Source organism: Cynocephalus volans, chromosome 15, assembly GCF_027409185.1.
Source record: "Cynocephalus volans isolate mCynVol1 chromosome 15, mCynVol1.pri, whole genome shotgun sequence".
Lineage (NCBI taxonomy): Eukaryota > Metazoa > Chordata > Mammalia > Dermoptera > Cynocephalidae > Cynocephalus > Cynocephalus volans.
The window spans coordinates 3,146,507-3,165,277 of NC_084474.1; the positions used below are offsets into that span (position 1 = coordinate 3,146,507).

General features: G+C 44.5%; 1 protein-coding gene across 1 annotated transcript in view; it reads right to left on the reverse strand.

The window, feature by feature from the left end:
- Window positions 1–18,771, reverse strand: part of ZMAT4 (zinc finger matrin-type 4) — a 287,994-nt gene that overhangs the window by 132,524 nt on the left and 136,699 nt on the right. The window contains exon 3 of the mRNA XM_063080071.1: window positions 8,562–8,718. Coding sequence (XP_062936141.1) covers window positions 8,562–8,718 — 157 coding nt within the window. The remainder of the gene's footprint in view (window positions 1–8,561; window positions 8,719–18,771) is intronic.

Genomic DNA, 18,771 nt, shown 5'->3' on the forward strand with positions numbered 1-18,771 from the left:
GGTCTTTGCAAATATGATTAGTTAAGCTAAGATGAGCATGCTGGGTTAGAGCGGGCCCTGAATCCAGTGACTAGTGTCTCTAAGGGGAGAGAACACAGACACACAGGGAAGGCGGCTATGTGACAAGGGCAGCAGAGACCGAGGGATGCAGTAGAGTGGCAGGCACCGCCGGAGCCACCAGCAGCTGGACGAGCAAGGAAGGACCGTAGACCCTGCCGAGGGAGCACAGCCCTGCCCACACCTTGATTTCGAACTTCCAGCCTGGGAGAGATAGTCCTCCACTGTTTTAAGCATCCAGTTTATCACTCAGTTGTAAGTATTGGTGATCTGCTGCAGCAGCCCTGGTAAACTAATACAGACTGGATCTTAGATTTGGAATAAAAATTAAAAATTAGGAGGTAAAAGTATCAAGGTTTTGAAAAAAAATTCTGGTTATAATTCTAACTCTTCAGTTTTCATAATTGTCTTTAAATTTTGGACCTTGTGGAGACATTGGCTGTCACTCAGGGGTTATAGCTTCCCTGGAGAATGTCCTAGCAAGGGGAAGCCACTCGCATCCCCTCGTCCCTGTTCTCCAGGCACCTCCCCACAGTACAGCTCTCTAAATGTCCTCTGCTCTCTGTCACAGCCTGCTCACCAGCCCCTGCCCAGGGTCCCGATACCTCGGTGACCTGTAGCCAGGAGACCGCCCCACTTCAAACACAGACACACCAGCCCCGCTCTGTCCTCATAGCCCCCCCCCCCCAAGGTCACTCAGGATCTAGATCAGGGTCGGCCAATGGTAACATAAAGCTCCAGGTAGCAAATATTTTAAGTTTTGCGGACTGCGTGGTCCCTGTCACAAGGCAGCACAGAGGATACCTACACAAACGAGCGTGCAGAGATTCAGTAAAACTTTAAGGTCACCGGAGTTTGAATTTCATTTATCTCCCCATGTCACAAAGCACTCTTGATTTTTTTTTTTTTTTAACCATTTAAAAGCATAAAACCATTTTTGGCTTGCAGACCCACAAAACAGGCAGCAGGCCAGATGCGGTCCTCGTGCCATAGTTCGCTGGCCCCTGATCTAAATCAGTGGTTCTCAACTGGGGCCAATTTATTATAGTAACAGTTAAACTCCCCTTAACATAATGGATAGACCTGGCTGTCCAGGGTATGGACTAGCTGACACCAGAAACCCCAGGAGGAGGAGCCAGTTTCAGCACATTTCTTAATGTCACAGGTGGTGGTGTGCCACTGGCATCTGTCACGTGAAGGCCAGGCACACTGCTGAACATCCTCTGATACACGGGACAGCCTGCCCTCCTCCTCAACAAAGAAGTGTACAGTCAAAAATGCCAGGCTGGCCAGTTAGCGCACTTGGTAGAGCAAGGTGCTGATGACACCGAGGTCAAGGGTTCAGATCCTTGTACCGGCCAGCTGCCAAAAAAAAAAGACAAAAAAATGCCAGTCTTCTGAGACTGGAAAACCTGATCTAGATAAAGGATTCCTGTGAAAAACTGAGGATCCTCTCAATAAATCCCCACAGGTTACACAGTCATGAGGGCCTTACATAAGTCACCCTTTCAAAGACTCTTACCAGAACTCTGCACTGCAATTACTTTGCCCTTCCTCAGTGTCTTCCTGCATTTGTAGATTTTTGTGGTGTGTTTGCTGCAGATAGGAACATATGTTTCCTCCTGTTACACGGGGAGCCCCAGATGGCAAGGGGTCTCTTACCCACCCTTGTATCCCCAGGACACGGAATGTTTGGTGAGAGAAACTAAACTAGAAAAAAATAAAAGCAAATCTCCAAGTTATGAACTCAAGGTACTGGACAAGGGAATGAAGCATGCCAGCTCCACTGGGGGGTCAGTTGCCAGCAGAAGGCCCCAGCTTCAATGCAGCATGTGCCACCTTTGGCCAAAGGGCCTGGGGGCCTGCATCCGACTGAGGCTCTGCTCACTGAGCCAGTGCCAGAGGCTGGGACCACAGAGGCCACTGAAACAAGGCCCACCAGCTCCAAGTTTGCTGATACCTGCTGCCCCCTGCCTTCCTGACTCAGCTTCCCTCCCCAGACTCCAGATTTCCCGTACCCTCTCCCAACTTTGTTCCACCGGTCTCACGGCTCCCTGCTGGCCCCCACCTGCAGCCTCTGCACTGACTTTGCTCCTCCTCCTGTGAATTCCCTCTGGCATCAACTAGTGCTCAGCCTGGACGGCCAGGCCGGGCCAGTGCCTTCCATGGCCCCTCTGGGCATGTATCCAGTGCAAAGCCTCAGGGCCAGCCTCCAGGGGCACAGGTCCTTTCACCAGCCCCCAGCCTCACCTCGGCTCAAATTCGGTCTCCTGCTCACTCCTGCTCGTGGCTGTGTCCCCTCTGTCCGGGCACGTGGATCAGCACTCATGTGGCAGGCTTCCAGGCTACTTGGTTTACCCTCTCCCTAGGTTTCTGCGGCCCTGCACCCTGACCCATACTTCAACACTCACACTTGTGCTCAAGCAGAGACTGAACACCAGATTATGTTTTTCTGCCACTCTCTGTCATGAAGAAGAACACGGCAGTCAAGCTTGTGTACGGGAATGTGGCAGAACATAGAATAAGCATGGAGATGTGGTTCCTACATGGGGAGGGTTTAAGACCAATTGGTAAAGTGGACTAACCCCATGCAAGCCAAGCATTCCTGGACAGTAGACAATAAAATAGTTTAAGTGCAAAGTTATATGGCACAGAGTTCAGAGCAAATAAAAATAGCTACATATTCTGAGTGGCCAGAACTAACATTTGTTGAGCTCTGACAATGTGACAAACACTATGTTAATTACTTTGCATGTATTAATTAGCTCATATAACTACCATGGCAACTCTGTGATATAAATAATAGCATTATACCCATTATACAGATTGGGAAAAGAAGGTTCAGGAAAGTTAAACTCTCAGCTAATAAAGAGTGAGGCCCAGATGTGTCTGATGTCAAAGCCCACGCTGTACTCACTGAGATTTCTAGCAGCCATAAGAGACTCCACAGACTTGTGGGGACCTGCACTGCATCTCGGTTGGAGGTATTCAGAGCCACCACAGGAAGAGAGAGGAGCATCTTAGATACAGAGCAGCTGTGGGGGAGCCACAGCAGCCTGGTGGCTCAGGAGACCTGCCGACCAGAGCATGTGAGGATGCATGCTGAGAAGACAGGAAAAACGATGGAGATGTGGAGCAGCTGCACTGTGCAAGCTCCAGCAGGCCAGGAGGATGCTAGACAGCATGAGAAGTCATCACCAGAGGCCTTGTACAGTAGAGTGATAAGCTACATATGAGGAGCAGGACCCTGATGCAAAGATATAACGCCTGCCTCCAGGCAAGTTCCTAACAACAGTGTTCCTCACACTGCCTTTGAGGGTCCCCAATGTAAAGGATGTGAAATGCACAGCCAAGGACTTACTTAGGCCATCATATTAGTTTCCTATTGCTGTTGTAAAAAATTGCCACAAATTTACTGGCTTAAAACAACACAAATTTATCACCTTACCGTTCTGGCGATCAGAAATCTGAAATGGGCTCATTGGCTAAAATCAGTGTGTTGGCACAGCTGCATTCCTTTGGAGGCCCTGCAGGAAAATCTCACCTCTCCCACCTGCCAGATGCTGCCCACACTCCTTGGCCCCTCCATCTTCAAAGCAAGCAGGGGTGGGAATCCTTCCCACACCACCTCATTCTGACCCTGTCTCTCCTGCCCCCCTCTTTCACTTCTAAGGACCCTCGGTGACTAGGCTGGAGCTACCTCCTGGATAATCCAAGACAATCTTCCCATTTCAAGGTCAGCTGATTAATGATCTTAATTCCATCTGCAACCCTCACTCTCCTTTGTCACATCACACATATGCACAGGTTCTGAGGATTAGGATGTAGACATCTTTGGAGACCATGATTTTGCCTCCTACAGTCCGTGATCTTGCCCTTGGGATTCCACCAGTGGCAGACCTGTGGCCACCCATATAGGGCAGGGCACCCAGACAGCCACTTGAAAATACAGTGCAACCCAGCTAAAGGCTCTGTGTACCAGGGAAGGACTGCAGCACACAGGAGCCCAAAGTGAGGGCATTGCACAGCACTCGGCCTGAAGGACATCTCATCCTGTCCCCTCTGCTGGAAGCATGCTCCTTCCTCTCTGGGATGGGCTTCACGGGCCAATCCGGACCTTAAACAAGCAGCATTACAGCACTCCAGCCAGCCTCTGAGGTTTGGCATCAAGCTTGGTGTTTCTACTCTGACAACAGGGCTTCTTCTATATTCTTGAGACCCAGAACCTCCCCTGGGCCCCCATACCAGTGTCTTGTTCCTTGTTTTATCTTGAGTTCCTGTCTTGAAAAATATTTTTTATTGCCTCTGCTTCCAGTTCAGTATTTTGCCCCCAGCTTGGTGCCTGGGTTTCTCCTCCTGAGAAGTTTCCTTAATGCCCAGATCTCGTCTGCCTCCTCCACTGCGTGACCATCCCCTGCTCACCAGCACTGCCTTACCTTCCTGGGAAGCTCCAGTGCTAGGCCCTTCCTCAGTTCAAAGAATTCATCCCAGGAAGGTACGTCTCTCTAGAGATACAGCAAAATGTCCCCTTGCATTATAGCCAAGGTGACATCTGAACAACCCCAAACATGTTCATCAAGAAATTGGAGGCTCTGATAGAGGAAAGGTCTCTCCTCAATAGCAACCTTTCTCACCTGTGAATAACACAATACTTGCTTGTCAAAGCACTTTTAAATCTATTATGAGAGCCAGTGAGATAGTGCTTCCAGTACTGAGATAAAATGACAGATGAGAAAACAGGTTGGAAAGGATAATGTGCCTCCCAGAGATGACACAACCAATTAGGGCAGAGCTGGGCCTGAGTTCACATCTCCTCAGTCCAGACCAGCCTTCCTTTCTGCCGTAGTATGTCAGCGAGTTGGCCTCAGGGGTGCGTGGTTGAGAATCTCAGGGTCGAGGGACTTTAGCCATCGTCCTGGCTAACATGCACCTGACGTTGGAGGCCTTGCTAGAAATGCCCTGCCAAGTGGTCAGCCATCCTCCACCTCAACAGCTCTCACATCCACAAATTCCACCTTTAAGCATCTGAATATTAACAAACTCTTCCTTTTCTTGAGCTCAGATCTAACTCCTCAATTTTATTTTATTTTATGAACAGCTGGCTGGTACAGGTATGAAACCCCAGACCTTGGTGTTATCAGCACCACACTCTAACCAGCTGACTAACCAGCCAGCCCCAACTCCCTAATTTTCTACCCACTCTTTGGTTATACCTATTGCAACCAAGCACATGCACACATGCATGCATGCCTACACATATACATGTGTGCACACACACCATGATTCTCTTTCCTATGACAGCCTTCCAAAGATTTTTCCCCAAGTAATCTCTTTTCCATGCTAAACAACCTCTGATTCCTTCGCTCTTCCTCCAGGGAGAGGATTTTTATGCCATTCATTGTTCTGGCCTTCGTCCTCTGAGTCTCCTCTAGGCTGTCCTCACAGTGTGACTTCTCTGGTTTCTACTGCAAATGAGTGACTTTATCAGTCTCCATCTCACCTCTTCTCTGGGCAAGATCTCCACCCCGTGAGGTTTGCTGACCCCATGAGGTTTGCAGACCCCATGAACGCACGTGGGTCTGGAGTCTCTCTTCATGCTTTCATCCTCACAGCAGGATCTAAAAAAGCATGAGCTAGAAGAGAGGATCTGAATAAACTAACGAAGAAGAAGAGGAACTGGTTTCTGTTCCAGCAGCTCTGCCAAGCATTTCAGAAATTTTAGTAAACATGCACCCATCTGGAGACAGCAACTCAAACTGCAGCTAATCTGCAGGGAACCCAGCTGATGATGAGAGTGCAGCTTGAGGAGGAGGAGGGGTGCCGATTCACAGATCCCAATCACTCGCAGCATTGGATGCAGCAGCTAGAAGCAGCAAGCTGCGCTTCCAGTGTTCCTACCCAGAAATCCCTACAGTTGAAGGGCCTGCCGTCCACGGAGGGGCAGCTTAAGCAGCAGACCTGAGCAGGAGATCTGCTTCTCTCTGGCACTTCAATGCAATTGCTTAGGTTCATATGTTCTTTTGTTCCTTCTGTTTTCATTACAGAAGCAATTTCAAGCCAACCTGTAGATTAGGCAGAGCAGTTCCTGGATGTGCACAGGGGAGGATGAAGTCCTTCAGGAACTGCTGCTGGGCTTGGCTGCAGATGGCAAGGAAATGCACAATCCTGAGTCCGTTCAAGGAGCTGCACTTGGTGGCTCGGGAACCCCATGGCTTGGACATTCTTTTCCAATGCCTCTTGGTCCTTGTCCCATACTTGCAGTAACTGAATTTGTGCTTGAGAACAAGCCTCAAGCTGTACCCTAAGTCTGGAAACCATGTTCACGGTTGGCTCCCTACACTTGGTCTCCAGCCCAGTACTCTAATCTTGAATGATCGTGTACCGCCATGCTCTTAACAGCCTTGCCTTTCCCGCAGAACCCCAGGACTGCAGCCAGGGTGATGCCAGCACCCTTGATCACCTGCAGGTTCTCTGCACCACACACTCCATCCTCCTGTAGGGCCTCCAAATACTTACCCTGGGCCCTGGCTCACCCCCTCTAGCAGAAGGCAGTGCTTTCTCTGCTCCCTGCCAGCAGCTGGTTTAACACCAACCGAAGCCCAGGGAGCTTAGCTTCCCAGGCACCTCAGTTCTTTCTGGTGTTGCCACTTTGCAAGATCCTTTCTGCTCAACGGAAACAGCTGCAGCAGGGAATAGATGAGAAGACACACTGCAGAAGGGCAACCTGAGCTAATGAGAGGGGGACATTGGCCCAGGGTGACCAGAGCCTGTGTCCCCCAATCCCCACACCACAAGCTGTAGGTGCTACTCACCCCCACCACATCCCCACTCCCTTCCTGCCTGACCAGCAGCCTGACGTCTGCAGCAGCAAGGGCTGGGCCAGCTCTGAGTACAGCCAAGGCTACACCAGTAATTAAGGCTGTACTTTATGTGCTTTTGATTTTTCCTCTGGAATATATTGATGACAACTAACAAATCACCCCTGAGATCTATTTACCAGGTCTGAGAGTATTCAAATTCAAGAAAACAAGCTAGTGCCTGATTGTCTTGAGGATGTATCTAAATTCACAGAGCTATGCTTGCCATGTGGTGATTTTTTAACGGAAATAGTAATTCTCCCATTAGCTAACCAATGTGATAAATAAAGATTAAGCTTCTCCTCTTCCCTCACTACCTCCAAAATTAAATTTAACAGTGATACACTGCTCAGAGAGGACAAATGGGCTAGCTGCTCATTCAAGGAAAACAGGTAAAAATTCTCCAGTGAATGTTTCATTGAGATGACTATTTTAAGAGATGTGGTAGGGAGTGGGTTACAAGGTGAATATCTAACCTGTCAGAGAGCAAGAATCAGGAGTTGCAGCCGCATGGCTGCTCGTGAAGGGCGAGTGCACCCAACAGGCCGGGCTCGTCTCCGTACCTCATGTACCAGCAGCCCCGGCCTCTGTCCTCTGCCCACATGCCACAGCCACCTTCACAAAGTCAACACTCTTTAATTAAACTAAGTAGAAAAATACAGTCAAAAGATTCCTTGCTATTCTCTAGGTAAAATTAGACATTTTTCTTAAGAAAAACACTGGTGAGGATAAAAGCCAAGCATTGTTTTAGGCTCTCTCTAATTTCCAAAATACCATTTAAAAAATAATTACACCCATGATTTATGCACAATTCATTAAACAGCAACTTACAATGAACTGCTAAATTTTAATTGCACTGAAAGATTAGACATCATGAAATATACTCCCAACTTCTTGGGATTCTAACACAGTCCAGTAACATATTCCCCATGATGTAAATCTTGTCCAAATAGTGTACCTGGATTGAATTATAACAATATTTTAGTTTCATGATTTGATAGCTCTCCAAAAGATTTTTTTTTTTTTTGGTAAACAATTAGTAGGTCAAATAATCTGTTATCAGTATTTAAGCTTTTACTTGTGAAAGTTAATAGCCTTGAATCACAGGATTCCATGCAAAGGTGACAGGAATGCCACCTCAGAGAAAAAAAATTCAGTTGCTGCAAACTGAAGTGGTTTTAAAGATGACAATTTCCCTCTCTGCTCCCTCCACACCCCGCAAGGTAAGAGCAGGACATGTCCTGCATCAGACACATCGGCAGGGGACCTACCCACAATGCACCACACATTGTCCGTCACCAGCACTCATTAAGACTGAGTCTAGAGAAGAGCATGATAAACACAATGTCTTACATGGTACAGCACAGATGTGATAGACAACATCTTGCAGGATGCAAACAGCCTTCCCATAGATGCCAGCTGCTGAGTTACTGAAGAAGACAGGTTGACAGAAGGAGACCCGAAATTGTATTTAATGGTCTCACAATAGCGGGGTTTTCTGGGGCTGCCCCCATCCCTTTAGGTGTTGAGTGACATCTGCCATTAGACTCCAGCTCTGGCAGCCGTCTGGGAAGAGGGAGCGTGCTCATGTGACGGGCACAGAGCTTGGCTTCAGTGTCTCACCATGATCCCTGTTCACACACATACCTGTGGTCTTTAAAGGGCTTTTCTCTCCCAGCAACAGCTTGAGCCTTTTGGCGTGGATTTTGCCCTGGTAGTGTGAGTCGGCCACCACGGCGGAGGTGAAGGACATGTTGCAGAGGGTGCAGCACTTGTTCCTGTCCACCATGTCGGCATCACTGCCCTGCAGGGACAAAAGACAAGCAATGTTGGAAAGAAACCCAGGCCTAAGGCTTCTCTTTGCTGCCCCTTCTTTTGCAAATGAGATTTATAATGGACCAGCTTATTGACATATCCAGTTTTTGTTCTGCAATCTCCTTTTCTCTCCATAAAAATCAACAACAACCTTAGTGACTGACTTCAGTGTGCATTTATTCATTGGCTGCTAATACCAGGTCCTGGGAATACTCTGTTTTTCCTCGGGTAACTCACGTCTGTTACCGAGGACATGTGCAGATGTGAGTTACCCAAGGAAAAAGAGAGTCCACAGTTAGGTGGAAGCACCTTCGGTCCAGCACCGTGAAGAGAAGCAGGCTCTAACTGCACATGTTATACTCATTATCAGAGTCCAGATGACCTGCATGACTCAGCAGCATCTATCATGTGGCATTGAGCTGGCCTTTGACCGATTTCAGCCTCACCAGAATACATAACTGCAGCTCAAGATTTTTTTTTAAAGATTCATTTAAGAAATTCAACATTTTTCATAATTAACTTGAGTATATACCATAAATCTAGGGTGACCATTCCAGCTAAATTTTCTGGTAGAGTTTGTGTAATTTTCCTTTTCTTTAGGAAGGTGATGCATTAAATGCTACACAAAGTGCTTAAATCCAGCTTGATTTTTCTTCCTTTGTAAGGCTTAATGAAAATAAATCATGATTCAGAAAAAAACAAGTCCTTTGTCAGAGCACGTGGCCTGGCTGTTGTGCACACGGGTCATCAATTACCTACACTTATGCAAGGTGAAGATAAATCCACCGCCTCCCCTCCTGCCTGGTTAGAAACTGAGGGTGAGGCCGAGCCCGTGGCGCACTCGGGAGAGTGCGGCGCTGGGAGCGCGGCGACGCTCCTGCCGCGGGTTCGGATCCTATATAGGAATGGCCGGTGCGCTCACTGGCTGAGTGCCGGTCACGAAAAAGACAAAAAAAAAAAAAAAAAAAGAAACTGAGGGTGAAGCAGTCTCTCAGATAAAGAGTCCATCTGTTCTGAATGGAACAGCAATGGCACAGCACCTCTGTTAAAGAAAAGCCTCGAATGAGTACATGGCCCACAACAGCCTCTTCTCCTACTCCTGGAAGGCCCGTGAATTTAAAATAGAAGCGGGAGGAGATTGAGGGCGGTGACGGAATGGAGGTAGGAAATTATATATCCTTTCTGCATAATAATATGTCCAGCCTGCTGGAGAATGTGTTGCTTTGCAAAGTATGTAGCAGTTGCAAAACTAAATTCTTCCTTTTTAAGGTGTTAGTCAGTCTGTAATATCACTGATAAGGGTGTGGGGGGGGTGGCTCAGGGGTGGGGAAAAGAGAGAAACCTCAAAGATTAGGAGTTGAGGGGAAGGTGGTCAGTGGGAGGAAATGGACCCACAAGGTCATTTCCTGGTAGGGAACCACTGGGGGTCCTCTTGCTGAGGGTTTAAAGTTGAGGGGTATGCTTTGGAGACAAAATGGACTAGGCAGTAAAGGGAAGGTTGGCTTGCCCTTGTCTACCTCTCCAACCAAGCCTAGGAGATGGCACAGAATTCCACAGGGGGTAAAGCCCAGGAGCACCAGGAGATGGCAAATCAGGGAGTTACTGAGAGGTGAAGCCCATCTAATGAGGAGCGGATAGCTCAGGGGGAATGAAAGACCAGCATTGGTACTTGCCCACCCTACTTTAAAAAGTTGATGGAAAAATGGAATTAAGGACGATATGAATCTTTCCATGATTATTTTGAAGACCTCCCATATGTTAGAGTATACTTATTAGTCCTATAAGTTTTTAAAAAAGAAAGATTGTCAAGGTGTAAAAGGATGCTTAAATTGTCCTATTTTTCACTTACTTATGCATGATACAGACCAAAGCAAGTAATTTTTAAGAATTAGGAACAAGATCATAAGCCAGCGCTTAACTCACAATCCACACCTCCTTAGAATCTGTGCATCCCCCTGCCGCTTCCTGGGGAAAGCTCCAGCCAGGCCTGGCCCTTCTTCCTGAAGCTCTAACGTGCAGGAATTTCTAAAGAAAGGCTGGAAGCACAGACACACGGGCTGGCAGCAATACGCACACAGTGTGCTCAGAACTAGTTTGCAGGGCACAGAATTGCCCTTGAACTGGATAATGATCAATGGATCTATGATCTTCACTCATCCAACACATTTTAAGGACCTACTAATTGTGTTAGATGCTGTGACAGATAAATATGACTCCACTCCCTGTTATCGATGATGTTGGCACTGGGAAAATTGGAGAAGCAGACAGAAAACAAGGAAAAGTATCAGAGCCAAGGAAATGTCGTCTCCTGTGGGGCTCACACACTCCCAGCTGTAAGGTAAAAAGACCATTGGTGCAAATTAAGCCTGTTTGAATTGATTTTCATCGAGTTTTTTTATGTCTAGAATGCCCTTCCTCATCACATCTGTCCAATCCAGTCTTGCCAGAAACTTCCATTATGTCTCTGTTTAATCACCAATTCCTACGGGTGAAACTTCTTCTGAGGCAGAAGTGAGAACCAGCCTTTGGGCCATCAGTGTGTCCTGCGTATTCTTTTCCACAGGAGAACACTGAATTGTTGCATTTACTTGTTTTCATGTGTGTCACCTCATGAGACTGCAAAAATCCTGAAGGTCGCGGAGATCATCTCACTGATAGTGGATACCCCCGCATCTAACACTACTCTTGCCACGCAGGGAGGCCTTCAAATTTTTACTGAATGAACGGAGCAGAGGGTTAGTTTGAGGAGTTAATAATGTGCATGACATAAAAGTCAAATGAGAAGACAGGCAACATAGGGTGGTCTAGTTGCAAGCCGAAATTTTTCAGACTGACAGGAAGATGGCCAGAAAAAAAACCAGAGGTGTCAACAAATTATAAACCAACCTGAGCGTTCAAGTAGGGTAACATGTTTCCCATATTGTAGGTTAGTTTCATGGTGATGGTTTTAATATATATTCCTAGATTTCTGCTCTCCGGGGCAATCTCATTCACATTATCATATAGAAGAATCAAAGAATAATAGAGGAGAAAAACCAATTGTTATGCAATCATGGGATACAGTTATGCCACAGTGGTGGAAGAGAGACTGAGAAAGTTTAGTTACCTAACGAGAGAGGGGCCGTGATGCCCTGAGAAGTCAGGCAACCTTTCAGGCCAGCAGGAAACACTATATGGGGCATTTTACTAAAGGGGCCAATGTTAACTCACATGATGTAATTGTAAATGCCACCAACTCTGACTATTGTAATGACCTTGATGGAGACAAAATTACCCAGAAAGAATCTCAATATTAAGCAAATGCTTGCAAAGTGCCAAAATTTAATTTTTTTATTCTGACCTATCTAAATCTCCAAATAACGGATCCTTGCGATTACAGAGCATATCATCTGCTATGGTCTGAACGTGTCCCCCAAAGTTCACATGTAGGAAACTTAATCTCCAATGCAACAGTGTGGGGAGGTGGGACGTTTAAGAGGTGACCAGGTCATGAGTACTCTGGCCATGTGAATGGATTAATGACCTCAACAGGAGTGGGTTTGTCACCACAGTGGTGGGCTCCTTACAAAAGCGAGTTCAGCCCTCTCTTGCTCTCTCACCACGTGTAATGCCACCCACTGCATTATGATGTGGCAACAAGGCCCTCACCAGATGCAGCCCCTAATCTTGGACCTCCCAGCTCCAGAACCATGACCAAATGAATTTCTGTTCATTACCAACTACCCATTGTTCAGTATTCTGTTATACAGCACAAAACAGACTGAAACATCACCCTGACTACAGGATCCCCGTGCACCCAGAGCAAGGCTGATATATGGACCTGGGCGGAAACTCCATAAAGTTTGATGAACTGACATCAAGAAATACATTTAGAGTTTCTGGCTTACAGAATATAGAGCAGCCCTAAGCTATCAAGTAAATGAAGAGAGAACCTAAGGTTATCTTAAAATGTAGGTTTCAAACCTGAGGCAAAAATTCAGATATTTTAAATGCAATGTCCACATTGCTGAAAGAAAGAAACACATGTTTGCGAAGTATCCTAGGCTGCTTCATCAAAGAATTTTGCAAAGTTAAAAAGTTTGGGGCCGACCCCGTGGTGCACTCGGGAGAGTGCAGCGCTAGGAGCACAGCGACGCTCCCGCCGCGGGTTCGGATCCTATATAGGGATGGCCGGTGCACTCACTGGCTGAGTGCGGTGTGGGCAACACCACACCAAGGGTTGCGATCCCCTTACCGGTCACGAAAAAGACAAAAAAAAAAAAAAAAAAATTTGCAGAAGTATTCAGTCACAGTTGAAAACCCTGGCCGACTCTGGCCAGAAATGCAGTCCTGGAAGGCTTCTTGTTTTATTTTTGCTTTTTTGGTTTTTCTAATAAGGATTTTCTAAAACTTATATCAGATGATTGTCTTCATTCTCTTTTTCTTTAGGCGAGTATAAAAAAGCCTAAGAGAAACATTTGCTTCCAGAACATCAGAATGAGGAATTCTGTGAAATTGCTCCCCAGCAAAACAACCACAACTATGAAATTTAAAAAAAAAAAAAACATTTCTTTAAAGTTTCTGAAAATTATCTTAAGAGCAAACAGCACATTATCCAAAGAGCTACTATGTTTTAGGAAGAATGAGGATAATCTGGTCCTTCAGCCACAACCCTCCCTCACTGCAGACCCCTCAGCTCAGCACGGTGGAAGCTCCACTCTGGTTAGACACGGTCAAAACAATAGGACCCCTCCCCCATCAGCACCCAGTCAAAGGATGCCGGGAGGGACAGGCCACCAGCAGGTGTCACACCTCTTAAGCTAAATTCCTGGCAATGTGGCTAAGAGATCAGGGGCTCTCTTCCTCAACACACCCTTGTTCCTCGCACAGAAGCTCTATTCCAGGCACAGAGGCCATGAATATTGCAGCCCTGGCTGCCCTTGTCTCAGCTCACCTGTAGAGCAGAAACTCCGCACAAGGAGAAACAAGCCGAGAACACCAGAGGCTACCGTCCTTGCCCAGCTGATAAAGCAGGACGGTCACTCTGAGAGAAGCAGGCCTCTGTCCCTGTCCCCAGCTCTGAAGCAATGGTTCAAAGTTTTTCCATAAGAACGGAGAAGGAAGAGGGAGTCCATAGAACAGGTGGCTCCTAAACTGTCCCCCAAAGACCTGACTTTATTTGAAATAGAGTGTATAAAGGTTTAGGCTTAAGGGTGTTCTCAAAAACAATGGAGATTTTTGTGGTAAGTAATCAAGAGAAAGCTAAAAGTCCCACCGAGCAACGAGCTAAACCACAGGCCAGCTAGTTTATGAGAGAGAACCAGGGAAAGAAACAACTAAAAAGATCCTTCCTTGCATCAGAACAAATTTCAAAGATTTGCCTCAAACTCTATACCTACAAAAAGGCCTGGATTTAGTTGGATCAGACTGTGGATTTATGCCCCAGGGCACAGACAAAATTAATAGAGTAATCACCCAACCATGAGTAGGGCCTAAAAGCTGGGTGTGACTTCTGCAGAGGCAACAGTTGAACAGAGAAAATGAGAGACAGAGACAGTCAGAGGGAGCCCTGCAGAAACCACCATCGGCCCAGAGGGATTTGCACATTTCTAAGGCTGTGCCTCTGACCAGTGACATTGTGAGAGAAACTGATGTTACCAAAACAGTCTAGCTGACACATAGGCAAATAAATAGCAAACAACAAAACAAACCTGGAAGGATTGGAGGAACAGTATTTGGCATTGCTACAATGTGTTACCTAAAATCTCCAGTTTTCAACAATGCAATGACAAAATTACAGGACATGAAAAAAAACTGGCAAGTGCAAACCACATACAGAAAAAAAAAGAGGACCTAAATGTGTGATTTAGCCAACAAAGACTTCAAAGCAACTTCAAAGACTCCAAACAATTATAAATGTGTTCAAAGAACTAAAGACAGCCATGCTTAAAGAAATTAGGGAATGTATGATAACATCTTTTCAAATAGAATGTCAATAAAAATATACAAATTATTAAAAAGGGGGAAATCGAATGGAAATTCTGGATTTAAAAAGTTGAAAAACTGAAATGAAAAATTCACTAAGGAGCTCAGCAGTAGATTTGAACTCGCAGAAGACAGAATCAGTAAACCTGAAGATAGATCAGTACAGATTACACAACTCAAAGAAGAGAGAAAAAAATAATGAAAATTGAACATAGCCTCAAGAAATGTGGAACACCATTTAGTGCACCAACGTGTATACTTTCGTAAAACGAAAGTACCAAAAGGAGAGAGAAAAAAGAGCATAAAAAATATAACACAAAGTAATCACTGAAAATTTCCCAAGTTTGAAGGAAAATATTCACACTTTCAAGAAGTACAACAGACTTCAAGTAGGATAAGTACAAAATGATCTACACCCAAATGCATTATAGTAAAAATGTTGAACACCAAAAACAAAGGGAAACTTTTAAAAGCAGAAAAGAACAACTCATCACATAAAAGAGAACCACAATAGAATTGACAGCTGACTTATGAGAAATAGTGAGGGCCAGAAGTCAGTCGAATGACAGACTCAGAGTGCTGAATCAGCTTTTCAAAGTAAAAGTTAAATAAAGACATCCCCAGATTAACAAAAACTGAGAGAATCTGTTACTAGTAGAGCCACTTTACAAAAAATACCAAAGAAAGTTCTTCAGGCTAAAAGCAAGTGACATCAGAAAATAATTCAAATCTTCACACACAAAAACAAAGAACACCAGTAAAAGTAATTATACAATTCCAAAAGACAGTACAAATGCATATTTCTTCTTTCTTCTCTTAACTATGTTTAAAAGTATATGTATAAAATCAACTGTATAGTGCCGACCCCGTGGCTCACTCGGGAGAGTGCGGCGCTGGGAGCGCAGCGGGTTCGAATCCTATATAGGGATGGCCGGTGCGCTCACTGGCTGAGCGCGGTGCGGGCGACACCAAGCCAAGGGTTGCGATCCCCTTACCGGTCACAAAAAAAAAGGAAAAAAAATCAACTGTATATAACTGTATGGTTGGGCCCATAACACAGAAGAGTGTAATATATTTGACAGTAACAGTACAAAGGAGGGAGGTGAGAGGAAAGCTGTGCAGAAGTAAAAAAAAGGACACCAGACTGTAACTACAATCCATGGGAACAAATGAAGAAAGCCAAAAAAAAGTCAATAAGGAGGTTAATATGACAAGCACTACCATATAAACTTGCTCTCATTTTTTCTCAGCTTCTTGAAAAGATATAAAATTATACAAAGTATCAATGATAACAATACTTTGCTGAATTTGTCACATACATAGATACATGTGTAGCAAGAGTAGCACAAAACAGGGAAGAGAAGAGAGCCCTGCAGAGGTAATGTTTCTCTATACGACTAAAATTAAGTTAGTATAAATCTGATTCTGATAAATTGAGATGTACATGGTAAACCCTGGAGCAACCAGTAAAAAAAAAAAATAATAATTCAGAATTATATAGTAAAGGAATTAAAATGTTGTAGTCTGAAATATTCACTGAATGCAAAAGAAAGTGGTAAAGGAGAAATAAGGGGGAAAAGAGACCGTATAGGGTATATTCTATAGAATTATAGGCTATGAGTTATATTTCTATGGTTCATGCAGAAACAAAAGGTAAAATGGTAGGCATAAATGTAACTATACCGATAATAACATTAAAAGTGACCAAATTATACGATCTAATCAAAATGCAGAGATGGTTAGACTAGACTAGATCAAACAAAAACATGACTAATCCATATGTTGTGTGGAGACATACTTTAGACACAACACACAAATGGGAGAAAGTAAAAGGATGGAGCCAGACATCAGGCAAACAGCATCTGTAACAAAGTTAAACTTGAAGGCAAAAATTAGTACTAGTGATAAAGAGGAATAACTTATAATAATGAAAGTGCTAAACGATCAGAAAGATCAAACATACATGCACATAACTACAGATTCCAAAAATACATGAAGCAAAAATACAGAACTGAAGGGAAAAATAGACAGATCTATAGATACCTGTTTGGTCTAGTTGGTTGAAGTATTCTCTTTCCTTCTTTTTTCCTTATTAATCTTCTACCTAGCTGTTCTATCCATTATTAAATGTGTGGTATTACAGTCTCCAACTATTATTATTAGGAATTCCCAAATTAAAAAATGGGCAAAGGATCTGAATAGACATTACTACAAAGAAAATATACCAATGGCCAATAAGCACATGAAAAGATGTTTGACATCGTTAACCTTTAGGAAAATGCAAATTAAACCACAAGGAGGTATCACTTCACAACCACTAGGATGTCTAGAATCAAAAGGATGGGTAATAAGAAGTGTCGGCGAGGGCGTGGACAAATAGGAAGCACGTATGCTGCTGGTGGGGATGCAAAAAAGTGCAGCCACTTTGGAAAACCATCTGGCAGTTCCTCAAAAACTTAAACACAGAGTTACCCTACACCCAAGAATTCCATTTCTAAGTACAGTCAATCCTCATTATTTGCAGATATACATTTGTGAATTTGGCTATTTGCTAAAATTTATTTGTAACTCCCAAATCAACCCTTGCAGCACTGTTGTGGTCATTCACGGACTTGCACAGAGCAGTAAACATTTTGAGTCTCCAGACATGCCCGCTCCCAGCCGAGGCTGAACAGGGAGGCACTGCCTTCGTGTTTCATCTCTCACACTGTAAGAAATGGCCTTTTTTTTTTTTTTTTTTGGCAAGTGGCCTTTTCGTTTTCTATTTCATGCCGTGTTTGTTGCATTTTTGTGCTTTTTGTTGGTGATTTCACTGCTTAAAATGACCCCCAAGGGAAATGCTGCTGTGCTTTCTTGTGACACTTGTCATGGAGAAGACACGTGGGTTAGATAAGCCCCGCTCGGGCATGAGTAACAGTGGCATTCAGTGCTAGTAATAAATCAACAACACTGTACATCCAGAATAAGACTGAGGAAATCCAATGGTCTGTACGGGAGACCACTTCAAAAAATGCTGAAGTAACATCTGAAGTACTCGATGGAGCTCTGAAAAGATGGAGAAGTGTCTAAAGTTGTGAATTCCTGAAATAACAACTGATAGAAAAGCATGATGTACAGCATTTTTGTGAAGCTAAAAATCAAACTAATTTACATTCACATTACCCAGGGTCAGGAAAATGTTAAATCCTTCTCAGCAACTTTATTTAAAGAAATAACACATATAATCAATTATTTGTAAGAAATATATATTAAATGAAGTGTCTTTAAACATAAACACAAACAAAACAAGGTTGTGCACTGACTGGCTGATGACAATGTTGCACTCAGAGGCTTGCACGGACCTAACCCTGTATTTACCCAGGAGCAATGGTTCAGTATTTGCTAATTCAGAGTAACTTTATAGCACATAACTATTGTGAAAAACTAGAATCAAATGTATATTTCATTCAAAAAAAATAAAAATGTATCCACAAACAAACTTATACATGAATTTTCATAGCAACATAATTAATGGCTCGAAAGTGGGAGCAACCCAAGCGTCCATCAGCTGAAGAGAGCGGGTACGCGCTGCGTGCGGCACAGTGGCACACTGTCAGCAATGAAAAAAGTACAACACCAGTGCAGCTGCCACGTGGAGGAGCCTTGAAAAACAGTGTGCTGAGTGAAAGAAGCCAGTCACGAAAGACCACATATTCTACGATTCCATTTACATGAAATTTCCAGAATAGGAAAATCTATAAAGACAGAGAGTGAGTTAGTGACTGTCTGGGGGGCAGGGTCCAAGGGGGACATGGAGGAATGGGGGGTGAGCGCTGATGGGTACAGAGCCTCTAGAGGTTATCACGGAACTGACGGTCGCTCAGCTCCAAAAATACACATAACACCCATGAATCGTATACTTCAAACAGGTGAACTGTATAAGATGTAAATGATATCTCAGTACATAGTTACAGAGAAAAGCCTAAGAGATTCATTTAAAGGATTTCAAAAGCCCAGAGAAGTACCGAAACTTGATGCATAAGTTTTCATTTTCTGGACACCTTCAGTTTGGAGGCCAAACCCATTCAGAAAATGGGGA